Genomic DNA, 19,444 nt, shown 5'->3' on the forward strand with positions numbered 1-19,444 from the left:
TGTTGTAGATTCTGTCATCAAGTTGGGAATACCTAAATTAATTTCAATTTAGTGATAATTCACAATCCCTGATTGAAACAGGAAATCATGGCGATTATACTTATAACCAATGTACTTGTGAATGGCTCTAATTCTGTGGCCTTTGTTTCTCCAGGCAAAAGTCACTAACATTGTTCCAGCATAAAGAAAACTCTAGTAGGATTCATAATAAAAAAAAGGTTATGAATCATTAAGTTTACAACACATACAGAGTACAAACCAAGAAAGTAAATTTATTTAAATTACTAAAATAGCTTTTAAAGTCTTTTACAGATCAGCTGCTACAATTATTTTTCCTGAAAGATAAGTAACATTAATCACTTTAAAATTATTTTGGTCAGTGAAACATTTAATAAAAACATTTGTTCTTCCATATAATACATAGGTATAAAATAAGCCTTTTCAAAAATTCTTGTTTTAGAATCCTCTATAAATCAGATGACCTGACTTCTGACAGTCAGGAACCAATTACAATAAGGGGTATATTTACGAATACTGGTAGTCCAAGCAGAAAGAAATTAGACCACACTCTACTACTACTCATGGGATTCTCAAAATATACATGGTGAAGCCAATGACTGGCTCTAGTATTCTAAAAATAGTATTTTCATTTAAAGATTTGCAGATAATTGAAAAAAGAAGCTGGATCTAGAATATTAAGATTCGAAGAAAACCAAAGTAGTTGATAGATGTGAAAGCTGTAACAGATGCAAAGTTAAAACTGAAATACCAGAGGACAGTAGTGTACGGCAGTACATTTTAACATTCTTCATATATGGTAAAGTTCACTTTCTTTTGGCTTGAGGCATTCTTAATAAATTTTTCTCGAGCATAGTGAATCTTTATATTTGTTTAAGAGTGAACCTAAAGGATTTAACTGTAACAAGTGGACACGCCAAAAATTAAATCCTTCTTTAACAGCCCAGGAAAGCTGGTTAACAAATAATCTATCAATTCCTAAAATACTTTTTTTCTCCCTCCCTTCCCCAGAAACTGTATTTCTTAATTCAAAACAAAGCTTCAGGATATATCCAAAATAAATTGCTCTGAATTTACCTGCCTTTAAGAGCCAAAAGAACAAATATATTTAACCTCAGGATATACATGCTTAAAAATCCTTGGGAGGACCAAAAATTTCTTGAAAAAAAAAGGACATGTGAAAAATAAATCCCAACAGAATTCATTGAGAATGGAGTTTATATTACTTTGGTTAATCTACGTCTCAGTGGCTTATTTTAACATTTCATCTCGAAGATTTATTATTTTCCCCCTTTCCTTCCCAATTTCCACAATTTCTCTTTTCCCGTGCCTACTTCTCCCCACTCTCCAAAAACAAGGAAAATGAAAACCCACACACCCAGATGACCTTTCATTATTTTTGTTCCTATAAGCAGAAGCTGACTAAGGAACTCACACCTAAATGATGTAAAAGGAACAAAATGGGAAAGCCCATGGTAGCATTTAAGAAGCTGCCTTACTAATAACTCAACAAACTGTAAAAAGTCTAAGTTAAAAACTGGGAGGAGTCCTAGGAAGGGTTTTCTAGTCCTTCCCACTGGTCATACCACAGCAATCATGACTCAACCCAGAATCTAAAGAGAACGCCTATAGTTCTCAGATACCATGAACACAGATCTCAATGGAAACAAGCAAATGTTTCTCCCAGCACAAGTAATAGATTCAATAATTGATTTAGGTGTTCCATGTTTATGTAAGAACTTAACTTCCTTTAAAAAGTTCTTTCAAAAAGAGCTCAGCGTCCTGTTTCTGGTTAGAAAGTCTGGAAAATTCTCAGAACGTGAGACATGATTTTCTCTTCTGTTGCCCCTTATAAGCAGATGCCCCTTTTCAAGGCATTTTCAGGCTGTACAGGCAGGACTAAGTGGGAGATACGGCTCCAGAGCCCGCTCAGTTTGTCTGGGTCCATATGTTTGTAGGAGTTGGGTGTGTTCGAGTTGGTGAATTTGACTTTGAGGAAATCCCTCACTTTTTCTTCAATTTCCTTCAGGCCCAGACTGGTTCCAAGTGTCTCCTCCTCCAACAGGACAGTCAGGACTAAGGCGACATCTTTGAAGGCGGCGTTTTCGTGGTCACAGTACTTATAGAAGATCAAGGTGGAGCCTGCAGGCAGTGACTCGAAGCGGTGGACCACGGCTGCATTCTGGCCATTTTGGAACCCATGGCTCAGTTCCCGGTCCACCTCCAGCTTGACGGCATCACTGTCTTGAGTCGCTTTGCCTGTCCCATCGATCCGGATGGCACGGACACTATGGAAGGACGAATAGGCGTCAGCAATCTGTTCACTCAGACACTTGAGGGCTTCTTCGGCGTCGCGGGCAGCGGTGAGCAGCAGGATAGCAGGCTGCGGCCGAGGCTGGGAGCTATTAAGATGTTTTTCCAGGAATGTGAGGCTCCTTTTCCACAGCTTCTCATCTTGACCTTGGTACTTATTCATAAGTTGTTTCATCTGGTTCTGGAACTCTTGAACAGCAGTGGTTTCTACTTCAGGACTGGGAGTGTACCACCACCATATCCCGGCAAAAACAGCTAACAGAAGTAGTGGCCACCACCACTTCATCTTGACAGTAGATGGGTTTTGGGGTTCTCTGGTCATGTCTGCTCAGGAAAAAAGAAATGACAGATACAAACATCATTTTCTTAGGTCCAAGGGCAAGGGACTTTTTAAACCAATACTAATCTTTATAAACATTAAGTAAAAGGGGAAGAAATTTAAAGAAGGCAGCTGATAATTTACTTTCTTAAAAAAATAATTTATTATATGTTTTCAAAGAAAACCTCACACCCATTGGTTCTAAGTTATATGTAAAGTATGCATCTGTCTGTTCAACGTCAAAATGATAAAAAGTCTTAGAGGAAAAAGTAGAATTCAAATGTATGAAGTGGCATAAGCAAGTCAGAAATAATAAAATTTTATAAAGCAAAACTATTATTACTACTGCTAATATTAGGGAAGTCAACAGTATTAAAAAGACACTTTATAAAGTATTTTTTAATTTAGAAACTCAGGGCTCACATGGTTAATTATTCAAGGTGGAATTTTTGAAGTTTTTGAAGTATATAAAGAGATAAAGAAAAGGATGCAATCTAAATGAACCTTTTGCATATATTCTAGCCAGCTGTCCCTTCAATTGCACTGATGCCTACCTTTTGTGGTATGCAAGTTAACGCTGGTAAATTTTAGTTTGCAACTCATCCCTAATTATTACTGGCAATCATAACAATTTACATTTATCTAGTGCTTTTTAGTTTATTAAAGTACTTTCTCATAAAATCTCATATAATGATTATCTCCCTCATTTAATCACTTAATATGATAGCAACAATACTTTTACACTTTCTATTTATTTATTTATTTATTTATTTATTAAAAATATTTTTATTGGGGAATTGGGGGGATGGGAACAGTGCTGGGGAATTGGGGGAAGGAGAACAGACAAGTTGCTGTTATTTTGTTCTTCAGTCTAGTTGTGGAGGACGTTGCTTCACTGGCCCAAGTTGGCACCATCATTGCGCTCTTCCTGGGCGAGGCAGATCAGTCGCTGGCTTCTGGATGGCCGACACTTTCTATTTATTGATCGACCGCTTTAGGCTAATAATTTTACTATGGATCTTTTAGAGCAACAGTTCTCAAAGTATAGTTGGTGGGGTACTTGGAGATCCTTTCATGGGTCTCACAACACTAAGATGTTATCTGACCTTTTCCACCATGTTGACACTTGCACTGATGGTGCAAAAAGCCATGGTGGGAAAAACAAATGATGCCTTAGCATGAATGACAGGCAGTGGCATCAAACTGTACCAGTACAGTCTCTGTATTCTTCACCGCCATGCAGTCGAGGTTATCCATTTTACTTAAGAATGTCCTGGGCTGGCCGAGTGGCTCAGTTGGCTAAGAGCGTGAGCTCTGAGCAACAGCGTTGCCAATTTGATTACCACATGGGCCAGTGAGCTGCGTCGGAGGGGAGCTGCTGCTGAGCTGCCAACAGGTGGCAGGATGGCTCAGCTGGTGAGAGCACGTGTTCCTAACAAAGTTGCCGGTTCGACTCCCATGCTGCACGGGATCATGGGCTATGTCCACCCGCAACTAAGACTGAACACGGCACCTTGAGCTGAGCAGCCGCGGGCTGCTGATGGGCGGCCGGATGGCGACTGGACTTGGAGCTGAATTAGCTGCGCCCTCCACAACTAAGACTGAACAACTTGGCTGTTCCCATTCCCCAATAAAATCTTAAAAAAAGAATGTCCTTTATAAAGCAGTTATGAGAGAGCGCCAAATCCTAACCACTAGACAACCAGGGAAATAAAGCAGTTAAAATTATTTATCTTATTAAATCTCAACCCTTGAGTACAAACCTTAATATTCTGTGTGAAGAAATGAGAAGCACATACAAGGCATTTCTGATGCACAGCACAGTATGATGGTTGTCTCAAAAAAAAAGAACTCTTGTGCAACTAAGCTGTGAGCAGAACTAGTGCTTTTTTTCACGGAATTCTTACTTGAAAGAACAAGTTATAAACTATGGTTAGTCAGTCTTGGGTATCTGGTACACATTTTGAAAATGAAGAGTGAGCCTGATAACTGACAATATTAGTTGCCAATTGTAAAATTCAAGATTTCAAGTGAAAATTAGGATTGTGGAAATATTGTTATCTGCCACCATGAGCCTGACAGCTTTTAGTTCTTAAAAGACTTTTTTGTCTTGAGGTTGGTATTGATATTAACAAACGTAATATTTTTATATTGCATTACAAATGTGTCAACATTTGGAAGAGCTACATAACTTAGTGAACCAATATTTTCCAGATGATAAATGCATGACATTCCATTCAAAGTACAAGAAAGACCAATAGATTTTGATGTAACAGAATACAAAAAGTTCATTAACAAGGTTTCAGATTTCACATTTCAAATAACATTTATTTATTTTTATTTTTTATTTTTTTTTTAGCTGAGTCATCCTGCCACCAGTCGGCAGCTCAGCTCAGGCCAGGCATCGAACCGCTGTTGCTCAGGGCTCACACTCTTGAGTGAGCTCTTAGCCAACTGAGCCACTCGGCCTGCCTCAAATAACATTTAGAAACTACCACTTGCTGATTTTTGAAGACTATCAAAAGAGAATATCCATATTATCTAAAAACTATTAAAATTCTACATATCTGTACAAAGCTGGATTTCTGCAGGTACTTCAACCAAAACAATACACTGTAAGACTAAATGCAAAAGCAGATATGAGAATCCAGCTCCATTTTATTAAACTAGGCACTAAAGAGATTAGAAAAAGATATAAAGCAATTTGTCACTCTTCTTACTAAATTATTTAACAATAAATTAATAAATAAGAAAAAAATTTCAATTTTAATTTCTAGACAAACACGGATAGGTACTACACACATAAACACACACACAATTTTACAACCGTTTAGGGTGCTTATTAATTTCACCAGTGGAAAGTGGTATTGAGATCAAAATGTCTGAGAATCACTGTTAAGTTCTTTTCTTAGTACTCACTCAGGATAATGAACAGGCTTAGAAAACTAAACTTGCCCAAGGCTATACAGAAGGGTAAGTGGTCCAATGTAATTCAAATACAGGCCTGTGGATTCTAAAACCCATGATAATCCCATTATGTGATGCAATATGAGGTCTTTTTTTGAATCAACAAGGTTCACTCCATTAATAGTATTAGATTTACTTATTAGCTTTTACTTATGGACAATAAAGTGAAGGGGAAAACCTGATGTTTCATATAGTTCGCCCTTAAAAAATTTCACTGCTAGTAAATTATACTTTTTCCTTTGAAGTGCTTAAAATACAATTTCTTCAAATAGCATTACGTTATTTTGCTGTCACAAAATTTAAAAACAATTACGGGTCACCAATTTTAGAGACTCACTTAATAAAAACTGAATAGACAAACTTACATTGGCTGGAGGTTGACGGAAACTGGTTTCCAAGCTCTGATTTCTGCATGCTGTCATCTAATGATAGGAGTAAGAAAGACTATATCAGTTTACGAGTTATGTTTCATAACTAAGTATTTCCATAGAGAAAGAAAATACAAATTCCACCAAGAGAAAAAAAGGGCAGAGATCAACCGAAGATCCAAGTGCCCATTAGACTTGACAGCTTGAGACACAGGCCATTTCCCTCCTAATTATTGTCAGCATGTAGTGGTCTAGTACAACAAAGCATCCTCTTAATCCATTAGTTTTGTGAGAAAGCCTTGAAGTACTTGACCCAAATTATTTAATGGGAGTGGTGAAACTTCTACAACACAGTGAAGAGGACAAAGAAAATAAGTACAACTATAGTAAAAGGAAACATGACTCTATCTGAAAAACTGCCATATACTGTAACTCTTGCCTGGTGATGATGCTGTAAAGCGGGAAAAAGAGACAAAATATGGATTATGGATTACTGAGTGATCTGGGTATAGTGTTTTCACATAAAGCTCAATTGATTACCCTAGTTACAACTGTATACTTAAAAAAATCCAGATGTTTATCTTGAATATCTCACTCCATTGTTGCAAAGATCAAATGAAATCATATTATATAAAAAGGCTGTGACGTGCTATACTATGATATTAATGATGAATAGTTAAATAATAGTTATTATGTAACACGTAATATTAATATAACTCATAAGAGGTAAATTAAGGAAACAAAATTAACACAAATAAAATTAAGAACACATTTCCAGTTGCAACGGCATCAGAAAGAATAAAATACTTAGGAATAAACTTCATTAAGGAGGTGAAAGACGCATATACTGGAAACTATAAAACACTGATGAAAGAAATTAAAGCTGACACGAATAAATAGAAGGCATCCCATGTTCATCAATTGAAGAATTAATATTCTTAAATTGTCCATGCTACCCAAAGCCTTCTACAGATTCAGTGCAATCCCTAGAAAAATTCCAATAGCATTTTTTACATAAATAGAAAAGAATCCTAAAATTCATATGGTACCACAAAACACTTCAAATCGCCAAAGCAGTTTTGAGTAAGAACAGAGATGGAGGCATCACATTTCCTACTTTCAAAATATATTACAAAGCTAGTAGTCAAAACAGTATGGTACTGGCATAAAAACAGACACAAAGACCAATGGAAAAGAACAGAGTCTAGAATTAAACCCGTTCAGATACGGTCAAGCAATCTTTGACAAGGCTGCCAGAGAAAGGACAGTCTCCTTCTCAGCAAATGGTGTTGGGAAAACTGGATATCCACATGAAAAAGAATGAAAGTGGACCCTTATATACTATTCAGAAAAATCAATGCTAAATGAACTAAAAATTTAAATGTAAGAACTGAAACCATAAACCTCCCAGAAGAAATGCAGGGGTCTTCTTGATACTGGCCATGGCAATGATTTCATGGATATGACACCAAAAGCACAGGCAATAAAAGCAAAAATAGACCAGGAGATGACATCAAACTAAAAAGTACAATGAGATATGTGATCAAAATCACAAAGAGATATCACCTCACACCTGTTAGGATGGCTATTACCAAAAATACAAGAGAGAGAGGTATGTGGAGAGGACATGGAGAAAAAAACCCTGTACACTGTTGGTGGGGACTATAAATTGATGCAATCACTATGGGAAACAGTATGGAGGGTCCTCAAAAAATTTAAAATGGAACTATCACATGATCCAAGCAATCCCATTTTTGGATATATAGCCAAAGGAACTGCAATTAGAATTTTGAAAGAGATATCTGCATGCCCATGTTCACTGCAGTAATATTCAAAATAGCCAAGACATGGGAACAACCTAATGTCCACTGACAGATGAAGGAATAAAGAGAATATAATATATACATTATGGAATACTATTCAGCCTTAAAAGAGAAAGAAATTCTGCTACTTGCAACAATATAAGGGACATTATGCTAAGTGAACTAAGCCACGCACAGATGGACAAATACTTCATGATACCACTTACGTAAGAAACCTAAAATATAATCAAATTCATAGAAGCAGAGTAGAATGGTGGTTTCCGGGAGCAGGGGTGGGGGGGAATGGGGAGATATTAGTCAAAGGGTGCAAAGTTTCAGTTATACTAGATGAATAGTTCCTGGAAATCTACTGTAGAGCATATATATGATGGTTATCAATCAGTACACAACTATTTAAGCCATTATAAATATACTAACTTAAGACAAAGTAGGAATGCAAACATAAAATACAAAAAATTAGCTATCAATTTAGCAACTAACAGATCTACTTCTACATTCCAACCAGATCTTCAATATAATCATTTTCCATTATGCATTGCATTTGCACAGTGTCTTTAATTAGAGTAAATAAAAATTATACACACTTTTTTTTTTACAACAATGTATCCTATACTTTACTTATTTGGAAGCAATTTATCTGCTATTAATTCCTCAGAATATGTAGTTAAGAACAACATAAAACGTCTCTGAGCTTTTCATAGTTATATATACTCAAACTCATACATTTTTACTTCCAGCAGTATCTCTCAGATTTTCAAAGTAAGTTCTAATTTTTTATGTTGGTCATAAACATAATCCTAATAAGCTAAATAATAAATATTTGGCTTCCTAACTGTAATAGGTCAGGAGGGGCAAACTGTAAGATGCAATGGTCTTCTAATAGCAGGTACGTACAGCAGTAAGAAATGATAGCCAACCATAAGGCAAGGACAAACAGACAAGCAGCAGCAGAACTCACTTATACGTGGGGTAAACTTGACTGCTGGGAAAAATTGTGAGCACCACTCCTTCACCGATGAAAAAACAAAGCCATAGAGGTTATTTTATTCAATGCAGTTAGTCATTTCATAAGCAAGAGATATGTGATGGGGGTTTCTGTATGACCTAGATAAAAGTAAGGGGACACCTGATGACCGAGAGACCTGCTGTGATTAGAGGAGGAAAGAAGAGATAGAGGTGAAGGGTCACTTAAGATATGGATTTTTTTTTTTTAGTATAGTTAAGGTTTCATGTGAACACATTGATATAGAAATTATAATAGATGCTGAATTCAAAGTATGATTGTTTCATCACATCTATTCATGGTATTTCTTAAATTCTGTGACATTTAATCTATGTTAAACCTAAACATGAAAATACAATTTGTGGGCCAGCCGAGTGGCACGATCGTTAAGAACTGGCTTGGGATGCCAGAGGGCCCCGGTTCGGATCCCACATATGAGGGCCAGTGACACTGCCCTCCACAGCTAAGATGCTGAACAACAGCTCAACCTGGAGCTGGACTGCCGTGAGTAGCTGGCAGGCATAGGCTGCAGCCCCTGTGGCAGTGGGTTGCCATGGGCTACCGTGTGTAGCCAGCAGCCAGCGTGAGCGGCCAGCAGCCAGCATGAGTGGCCATCCAGAAGCCGGCGACTAATCTGCCTCGCCCGGGAAGAGCGCAATGATGGTGCCAACTTGGGTCAGTGAAGCAATGTCCTCCACAATTAGACTGAAGAACAAAAGGACGGCAACTTGTCTGTTCCCATCCCCCCAATTCCCCAATAAAAATTAAAAAAAAAAATACAATTTGTGGATTTACTTAAAATAATGGGTATGCAAAGTTGTTCCAAGTGGTTATTTATATAAAAGTAAACAAAGTCTGCTAAAAATAAAAAACAGGTACTGTTAAAAGAGCAGAATTTCATTATCATGTACAGGTTGTACTGCTGGTGGACAGAACTGACAACTTGTCAAGTCAGAACCCAACACCCACTGTTTTCTCACACCACTATCTACACTTTACACCCAATCCATCTCCTGCCAGTCCAAGCAGACGGAAATAACTGAAATAGTAAACAGAGCTGTCCTTTATTAATGAAATCACAAACAACCTAAATGCTTACCTGAAGAATTAAATATTTTTGTATGTTAAATAATCAAGAAAAATAGCAAATAAGCTTAAAAATATTTCAATAACAGGTAGAGATTTATCAACTTACTTTGCATTCTATTCCTTATCCTTGTGGCTTGTTCAATCCATTCCTGAGGTGGTTTTGGAAATCCCCAGCCTGAAGCAAATAAATATACCAAGATGTTAGTTAGTTCACATATTTTAAAAATGTATACTATATTCTAGTATTATAAGGTAAATTGATGAGAAAGGCAAAGCAAAGTTGGGGAGGAAAACAACAAAAGCAATAGGTTCAGAAGTAAAAGATAATGTCAATGGGACCACATCGGTGAGAACGGGCCACTCCACAGCAAAATAAATATATAATAATCTAAAAAAAACAAAGCAAAACTGTGGACAAGTCCTTTGCTTTGGCCTATGAGAATGACCGAGTTCAATACTACTTGAACTTGATTTCAATGTTATTTAAGAAGAAAGAAGTTAACCATTTACTCTTGCAAATAAATTAATTACGATAAAATTGTCCTGAGCACATTTGCACATCACAGAGTAACTATCACATGTAGCACCAATGTGTGGTGAATTAAAAGGCAAAAAGGATAAAATGACTTAAAATCCTATTAGAGCTCTGTGTTGGCAGACTCAGAGGGGTTAGAACTGGTTGATTGATAAAAGAACCACCAACCACTTACTTTGCACTGAATGTTGCTTATCAAGAGCTGGGAAGTCTTTACCTGAAACAGAAAACAGAGATAAAGTCACAGAATATGTGGAAATAAAAACAATAAAGAAGTTACACAGGAATTTGGCTTGTTTACCATGGATACTACAAAACAAAACAAAAAATACCCTTTCTTTCATCAGTCCCCAATATATATGACAAAGTATTCATTTCCCCTTTTCTAACCTTCAAAAATGTTCAGGAACTGGATAATTAGGAGTCAGTTTTAGTATCAATACCATCAACTTAATGGCAGTTGTACTGAATGTTTACGAGGTATCAAGTGTAATTTTACTTAATTCTCACACTTTATGTGGTGAATACTATTATTATTCCTATTTTAAAATAAGGAAGCTGAAATTGAAAATTTGCTCAATTATATATCTAAAAGCAGTAGGGCTGAAATATAAACCCAGGCAGTCCAGATAATGTTATATATTATATAAGCAAATTTGTGAAATCGCAGAGTAGTTATAAAGTAAAAGATGCTACCACATGTTTTGGAGTGGTATTTAAGAACAATTGTAAAATGACACAACGGGAACTAGATAATGCTTTACAAACAATTACAACAAGGTAAATCTCCACATCTGCCCTGAAGGAAGGTAGTTCTATCCATGAATACAAGTATCGATGTAAATTTACTTTCAATTTTATTTTTTTCTAAATACAAATGCAATATATGTATTGTTGTAATACATATATGTACATTTCTAGCTGTAAAAGAAATGTACCGTTCTAGAAATGTGTAACTTAAAAATTCATCAATATCCATTAAGTGCCTATGTGCAAAACATTACATGCAAAACACATACTATTGTGAACAACACAGATGTATAGCCTTCCAGATTTTTCTTCAGTCTGTACTAACAAAATACTTCTTAATACTGTCTTTCATTTATTCTAAGAGGTACTCTTTAAAAAACACTTCATATTTAGGGTTGCATCTTACAGTCAATGGTATGTGTCATAGTTTAACTAGATGGTTTTTCTTTTTCAGTGATGTATAAAATCAGTGGTATTTTAGATTCAAGGAAATATATCTTGATCATCTATTCATTAGTATACAGAAGTAACTCATTTTACACAGCTAAATAGTATTCCATTGCCTGAGTGTAGCATCTTTACATAGGAAGATACATTTAAAAGCTTCAACGATTGAAGATTTAGAATAACAAAAAGCAAACATATAAGATAAATGAGAGTAATTTTCCACAAACCATTTTTGTGTTTCAGCAACTTATTCATTTTGTCACGTAGTAAAACCATAAGCCCAGAACCTACTGAAAACTTAAACAAGCAAGCAAACAAATAGGAATTCTATGAGCACAGTGACTATAAAACAGATTTTCAAAGGCTTTTCCTTTAAAAATAGTCTCGTATTTTAAAAAAGGTGATGTAAAAGGAATTAAGTCCTTGAAGATTTTACATACAAGGGTATTTTTGACTGATTAATAACTAACTCAAATTCTGGGACTTGATTTAAAAATGTGAAAAGAAAAAACAGTATCATTCTTCTTAACCTAAGAAATACATATCCATTGTACACAATCTGCAAAATACAGGAAAAAAGTAAGAGAAAAATGTCACCAATGATTCTACCACTCTGAACAAATCATTTAGCTTTTTAGCATATTACTTCCCAATCTTTTTTTGTGTTATATTTTCTGAACGTTTTATTACGAAAATTTTCAAAGTTGTAAGCAAGGCTGTAAGACTTATATGCCCACCACCTAGCTTACCATTAACTTACTATACTGGGTTTGTCACTTATGTATTCATTCTTCCAGACTTTTACAACAGAGTTGAAATTATACTGCATATCAAATTTTATATCCTTATTAGAATATTCCCATAGAAGTAGGTTTAAGCTACATCAGTTGAAGTAAAAACAATCAACAAGTTTATACTGCATGCAAGAATATTCAACAAATCACTAAAAGCAGTAATTTTAATTTTTTTTAAAAAATTCAAATTCAAGGTTGAATACAGAGATGATTTACTCTAATTAAAGAAGCAGGATGAGGTTTTTTAAGCATTTACCATATCCCTTTTTCAACATTTTACATTAAACTGCAAAAGAGGATCTTTCAAAATGAGGAAAGCGTTGACTACGCCCACAGATAGACTCTTACATGTGTAAACATGGCTTTCCTTACTTTGAGACGACTGCCAAAGTGATTCTGGATATGGACTTGATCTGCTGGTTTGATCTAAAAAATAATACAGAAATATAGTACGATATAAAGCATACTTAACTTTTTTAATGCACATTTTCAAGAGAAAAATGAATAATCAAAGAGCAAAAGGATTCAGATAAACACCAAGGAATTCAACACTTGGGTGCATAATTTTTAAATAGCTTCTAAAGAGTCATGTTGTATCTAAAAAATTCACTAATTCTCCTGTCTTTCCCCGACCAGTTTTTAAAGAAAAAAAATATATAAAATATAGAACATGGCATGAGGTAAGGGAAGATTTTGAAAATTTATAATAATGAATCTTCTTGAAATCATTATTAATATCAATAAATTTCTCTTGCAAGTAGTCAATACATTATGTATTTTAGTCTACTTTTCTTAAAAACTTTTTCATATAAAAGTGGAATTTATAACTAAATCTGTTAAAAGCCAATCCAATTGCTATTCTGGAGACAGAAACATTTGACACATCCAGGTATGGTGGCTAAATAGTTTTGATAATGTGTTCCTATTACTAAAAAAATTTTGAGCATCATTCTCCAAAACCTATTAATTTCTAACATTATTTACATGCATTACTGAAATGTTAATTGATATGTCGTATATAATTATAAAACAAATAAAAAAGGACAGACATTTTAAATGAATGAAATTAAAAAAAGAAATACATGAAATTTTCTTCCTGCATTCCAATGGATCTTCTTATACCTCTTTGGTGATAACTGGCCCCAAAGATAATCTGGGAAGATCAGTATTCTTTTTAACATGCCTCATGTATTTGTTTATTACCTAGTGTTTTCTTCTGCATGTGGGTATGTATGCTTCAGTAAGAATTTATTAGAATTCTAAAGGGATCACAGAGGCCGGGGTTTATTTAATTTCAAAGAGCTATTAATATATGCTGGTAGCAATGGCATCAATTTATTGGCCATATGAATGGCTTTATTAGTCTCTAATTAAATGTACAGATGAAAACTAATAACAGCACTTAATTTGAGAGTTTATTATGTGCATGTACTTTCTAAGTGCTTTGCACATATAAATTAATTTAACCTCACAACCATCCAGATGAGGAAACTGAGGAATACAGAAGTTAAGCAATTGCCTGAGGGCACAAACCTAGTAGTAGAGGAGGGAAACCCAGGGGTTCTGGCCCCAGAGCCCATGTTCTTAACCACTATGCTAGAGTGTTGCATATCTCCTTTGGGGTTTCTGTATCAAGAAAGAATGGAGGAAAATGAGGAAGTGTGGCAAATATATAGAATACCAAATGCCCACAGAACAGCTTATGAGCTTCTTTTTAAAGTGGAATGATTACGTAAAACTTAGAAATTTACAGAAATTCTCAAAAGATGGTGAGGAGAAAAGTGGAGATTTACTCTTCCACGGGGCTAAAATATAAAATTACAGATTCGATCAACACCCTCTTAAGCCACAAAAATCACATTTTTTTTCTCTTCAATTTATTTTTTCCTTGAATAAACTTAAACACAAACTCACATGAACAATCAGAAACTGTTATTGATAACTTGGTGTGAATATGAATCATCCAGCAATAATAGTAGTTATCGAAGTATATTAAAAATTTCCAAAAGCTAACTAACACTCCTGATAGCGCTGTGAGTACGAATGCCAATGTGATCCGTTTCCCTCTAAAAATTTTTTAAAAACTACAAATAACTCTTCTTGTGAGCACAAAAGTATCCTATTCCATAAATATCAAAGCAGGCTAAAAAGTGATTTGTTTAAATATCACACGACATTACAATACTAATCAGATATACACATGGAATCAGTAATTTTAATAAATATTAAAAACTATACTTTAAAAAGTTTTAATAAAATACTTTGAAGTATTTTTTTAAAGCAAATTCATAGAATACCTTTATATATTAACTAAAATACAGCTCCTAAAGCTAAGAGTTACATATATAAAGCAATGTTACCTTCAGACTCAACAGAGTCCCTGGATCTGACTTTAACAGAAGTTACATCGCTGTCAGTGTTGTCTTGGTCATCTTCTTCAGTGTCCCCTAAAAAGAAGGATATACCAGTATAATCTTTATTCTAATATCTAAAGATCTGGGTTAAACAAAACCCAAAAAACAGAAAACAAGCAATTCAACATTAAGATGAAGCCTTTTTAATTATCACATATAGAATTGCTCTTTATTATGTTTACTATTCTGAGTCATACAATTTTAAATAAGTTAAAATCGACTTCACTTACATTCTCTGAGGCATATAATATAATTATATTCCCAACAAATATTCAGAGTAATAGCTATAAGATTATATTCTGAGGCTTTAAAAAAGAGTAAAAAAAAAAAAAAGAGCATTAAATAGTGGAAACATATTACCTTATTGGGGGAACTGTATATAGTTAGTGTGTAAATTCAGACAAGATTGGTGTATGCAGACATGTGCGTCTGTATTTGTGTGTGTTTGCGAAGGGCATATGTGTATATACATACCCATACACAAACATTTCAGTATGCAGGTTACTAATTTCAGATTATGGTGGGCTTAAAAATGCACTAAACTGTACTGTACTATTCAAACTAGTTATGAGACTTCAGAAAACTGGCTGTTTTAATACCATAATCAAAGGCCAGCACATGTCAGAAACTGAAGATGCTATTGGATTGTCGGAAAAGTCATGACGCATTTTTGCAACTAAAAACATAGAAAAAATACATCATGACTTTTCCAACAACCCAATAGCTTTGCTTAAAATTAACTCAGACAAAAGCTAGCAACACTCATTCTATACTATTTTACCTGCCCATTTAACAGTTCAGATAAGCATGAATTCTTTTCCTGACGAAAGACACTATTTTCTGCTCTCTTAAGTACCTGTTAAAATTTCTTCTAACGTTAACAAAAAAAAGACAGAATATATGGCATGACATTTTAAAAGAAAATACCTTCTTCAGAGAAACTGACTTTCTGTTGGACACTGGTGGATTCTAGAAGAGAAAAGCATACATGTTGTATATAACACCAAAAGTTAAAGCTTGGGAAGAAATAAAAGCATCTAAATTACAAAAAGTGAACATAAAGACATACCAACTAAATTTTTTTGCTGTTAAATCATAAAAGAGTCTATTAGTTCCCTCTAGGTTATTTCAGGTATAAGTCTGATACAAGAAAAAAGAATCAGAAAGAAAGTTACTTCACCCACAGGTCTATTTGTATTCCAAAATGTAACCTGGGTTTAATAAACATTAAATTCTATGTTAATAAATATTTCAGTCCCTATAGGTGCTAGTCTCAAAAAAACCTTCATGTCTGTTATCTGATTCCCATAATGTCGTAAGGGAATACACTCATCCGTTAAGGTTCAATGGTATTAAGTGACCTGTGTCAGGGTGTCAGGACTAACAAGTGATACAAAAAGGACTTAGACACAGGCTCTGCTGATTTTCAGTCTACTGCCCTTTTGCCACTCCATCAGTCTGGTCCATTACAGGACATTGTAAGCACTCAGTAATTTTTTTAAAAATTAAGACTTTTTTTTTACAGCAGTTTATAAGGTTCACAGCAAAACTGAGGAGAGAGAGGTCTCTCTCTCCATTATCAACATCCCCCTCCAGAGGGGTACATTTGCTACAACTGATGAACCTACATTAATCACCCAAAGACAGTAATTTCATTATGGTTTACTCTTGGTGTTGTACATTATATGGGTTTAGACAAATGACAAGTATCCTTCATTATGGTATCTACAAAGTATTTTCACTGCCCTAAAAACTTCCTTTGTCCCACCTATTATTCATCCCTCCCCTATCCCTCAAAAACCCTTGGCAACCACTGATTTTTCTATTATACTATCTCAACAGTTTTGCCTTTTCCAGAATGTCATGTGGTACAATCATAGTTCGTATTCTTTTCAGATGGCTTCTTTCACTTAGTAGTACGCATTTAAGGTTTCTCCATGTATTTTCATGGCTTGATAACTCATTTCTTTTCAGCACTGAATAGTATTCCATTGTTCGGATGGGTCACAGTTTATTTATCCATCGCCTACTGAAAGACGACTTGGTTGCTTCCAAGTTTGGGCAATTATGAATAAAGCTGCTATAAACATGTGTGTGCAGGTTTTTGTGTGGACATGTTTTCAACTCTTTTGGGTAAACATCAAGGAGTGTGATTGCTGGATCGTATGGTAAAACAGAGACTATGTTTAGCTTTACAAGATACCATAAAACCATCTTTAAAGTGGTTGTACCCTTTTGCATTCCCATCAATTAATAAGAGTTCCTGTTGCTCCACGTTCTCGCCAGCATTTGCTGTCGTTAGCGTTCTGCATTTTGGCGATTGGAATAGGTGTGTAGCGGTGTCTTACTGTTGCTTTAAACTGCATTTCCCTGATGACATAAGATATGAAGCATCTTTTCATCTTCTCATATGGATTTTTGATACCTGTATATCTTCTTTTCTGAGTTGTCTGTTAACATCTTAGGCCCATTTTAAAATCAAATTGTTTCCTTACTGTTGAGTTTTAAGAGTTCTTTGTATATTTTGGATAACAGTCCTTTAACAGATGTGTCTTTTGCAGAGCAGAAGTTTTTAATTTTAATGAAGTTCAGCTTATCAATTATTTCTTTCATGGCTCATGCCTTTGGTTTATGTCTACAAAGGCACCATCATACCCAAGGTCATCGAAATTTTCTCCTATGTTATCTTCTAGTAGTTTTATAGTTTTGTGTTTACATTTAGGTCTGTGATCCATTTTGAGTTAATTTTTGTTAAATGTGTAAGGTCTGTGACTAATTTTTTTTTGCATATGGATGTCCACTTGTTCCAGGACCATTTGTTAAAGAAACTCTCTGTGCCACTGTATAGCCTTTGCTCCTTTATCAAAAATTAGTTGACCATATGTGGGTCTATTTATGGGCTCTTTATTCTGTTCCATTTGCTATTCTTTTGCCAATACCACACTGTCCTGTGGCTGTACAGCAAGTCTTGAGGTTGAGTACTATCCTATTTTGTTCTTCATGTTCAATATTGTGTTGGCTATTCTGGTTCTTTTGTTTTTCCATTACAAACTTTAGAACTAGTTTGCTAACATCCACAAAACAACATGCTGGGATTTTGACTGGGATTGCACTGAGTCTATAGATCAAGTTGGGAAGAAATGTCATCTTGACAATATTGAGCCTTCCTATCCATGAACATGAAATGAAATATCTCCCCATTTAGTTCTTTGACTTCATTTTCAGTTTTGTAGTTTTTCTCATACAGATATTCTACATATTTTATTAAGTTATATATAAGTATTTCATTTGGGGGATACAGATGATAACTATATTGTGTTTTAATTTCAAACTTCTTGTTCATTGCAGATCTATAAAAAAAGTGATTGACTTTTGCATATTAACCTTGTATCTTGCAACCTTGCTATAACTGCTTATTAGTTTCAGCAGTTTTTTTGTCTATTTTCTTGTATTTTCTACATAGATGATTATGTCATCTGTGAACAAAGACAGTTTTATTTCTTCCTTCTCAATATGTATACCTTTTATTTCCTTTTCATGTCTAATTGCATTAGCTAGGACTTCTAGCACAATGTTGAAAAGGGATGGTGAGCGAAAACATCCTTGCCTTGAACCTGCTGTTAGAAAAGGTTTCAGTTTCTCACCATTAAGTATGATGCTAAATGTAGGGTTTTTTTGTAGATAGTCTTTATTAAGTTGAGAAGTTCCCCTCTATTCCTAATTTACTAAGTTTTTATAATGAATGGGTGTTAGAGTCCGTCAAATGATTTTTCTATATCTACTGATATGACCATGTGATTTTCCTTTAGTCCACTGATTTGATGAATTACAGTAATTGATTTCAAAAAAATTTTTTGTACTTTTTGGGATTTGATATTTCTGGTTCTAATATTTAGGTCAGTCACTGACTTATAGGAAGTGGTTAAAAATAAATGTTTAATGAATAAATAGACTTTAGGATCACAGAATAAAAAATTTGTTGAGACTTTTGCTAATATTTCTCATACTATGATAAAAACATTATAAGCAAATTAAGAAAAATCATCTGAAATTGGTGCTTAATAATTAGATTTCATGCAAGGTTTGAAACATTCCATCTGCTTTCATCTTTTTAACGTAAGCTGCAAAGAATGTACAGATAAACATCTAAATACAACCGGATGATGAATTAGCAGCATCTATGATTATGTAAGTTTCAATTTCATTTCCCTCTTTTGTTATTCAGCTTCCTTTATTTTAAATATCTTGGCTGCTACATGCACAAGTTTATAAGAGCTGGCTTGGGATGCCAGAGGGCCCCGGTTCGGATCCCACATATGTGGGTCAGTGACACTGCCCTCTACAGCTAAGATGCTGACCAACAGCTCAACCTGGAGCTGGGTTGCTGTGAGTCGCCGGCGACGGCACAGGCTGCAGCCACTGCTGCAGTGGATTGCCATGGGCTACCGTGTGTAGCCAGCAGCCAGCGTGAGCAGCAGTCCAGAAGCCGGGGACTGATCTGCCTCACCCGGGAAGAGCGCAATGATGGTGTCAACTTGGGCCAGTGAAGCAACGTGCTCCACAACTAGACTGAAGAACAAAAGGACAGCAACTTGTCTGTTCCT

At 35.1% G+C, this 19,444-nt stretch overlaps 1 protein-coding gene across 1 annotated transcript in view; it reads right to left on the reverse strand.

The window, feature by feature from the left end:
• Positions 1-247: 247 nt before the first annotated feature.
• Positions 248-19,444, reverse strand: part of TOR1AIP1 (torsin 1A interacting protein 1) — a 29,126-nt gene continuing 9,929 nt past the window's right edge. The window contains exons 3-9 of the mRNA XM_019630817.1: positions 15,768-15,809; positions 14,787-14,873; positions 12,799-12,852; positions 10,611-10,652; positions 10,007-10,075; positions 5,983-6,039; positions 248-2,655 (exon numbers count right to left, since the gene is read on the reverse strand). Coding sequence (XP_019486362.1) covers positions 1,868-2,655; positions 5,983-6,039; positions 10,007-10,075; positions 10,611-10,652; positions 12,799-12,852; positions 14,787-14,873; positions 15,768-15,809 — 1,139 coding nt within the window. The 3' untranslated portion in view covers positions 248-1,867. The remainder of the gene's footprint in view (positions 2,656-5,982; positions 6,040-10,006; positions 10,076-10,610; positions 10,653-12,798; positions 12,853-14,786; positions 14,874-15,767; positions 15,810-19,444) is intronic.

The sequence above is a fragment of the Hipposideros armiger genome, unplaced genomic scaffold (genome assembly GCF_001890085.2).
Source record: "Hipposideros armiger isolate ML-2016 unplaced genomic scaffold, ASM189008v1 scaffold_950, whole genome shotgun sequence".
NCBI lineage: Eukaryota > Metazoa > Chordata > Mammalia > Chiroptera > Hipposideridae > Hipposideros > Hipposideros armiger.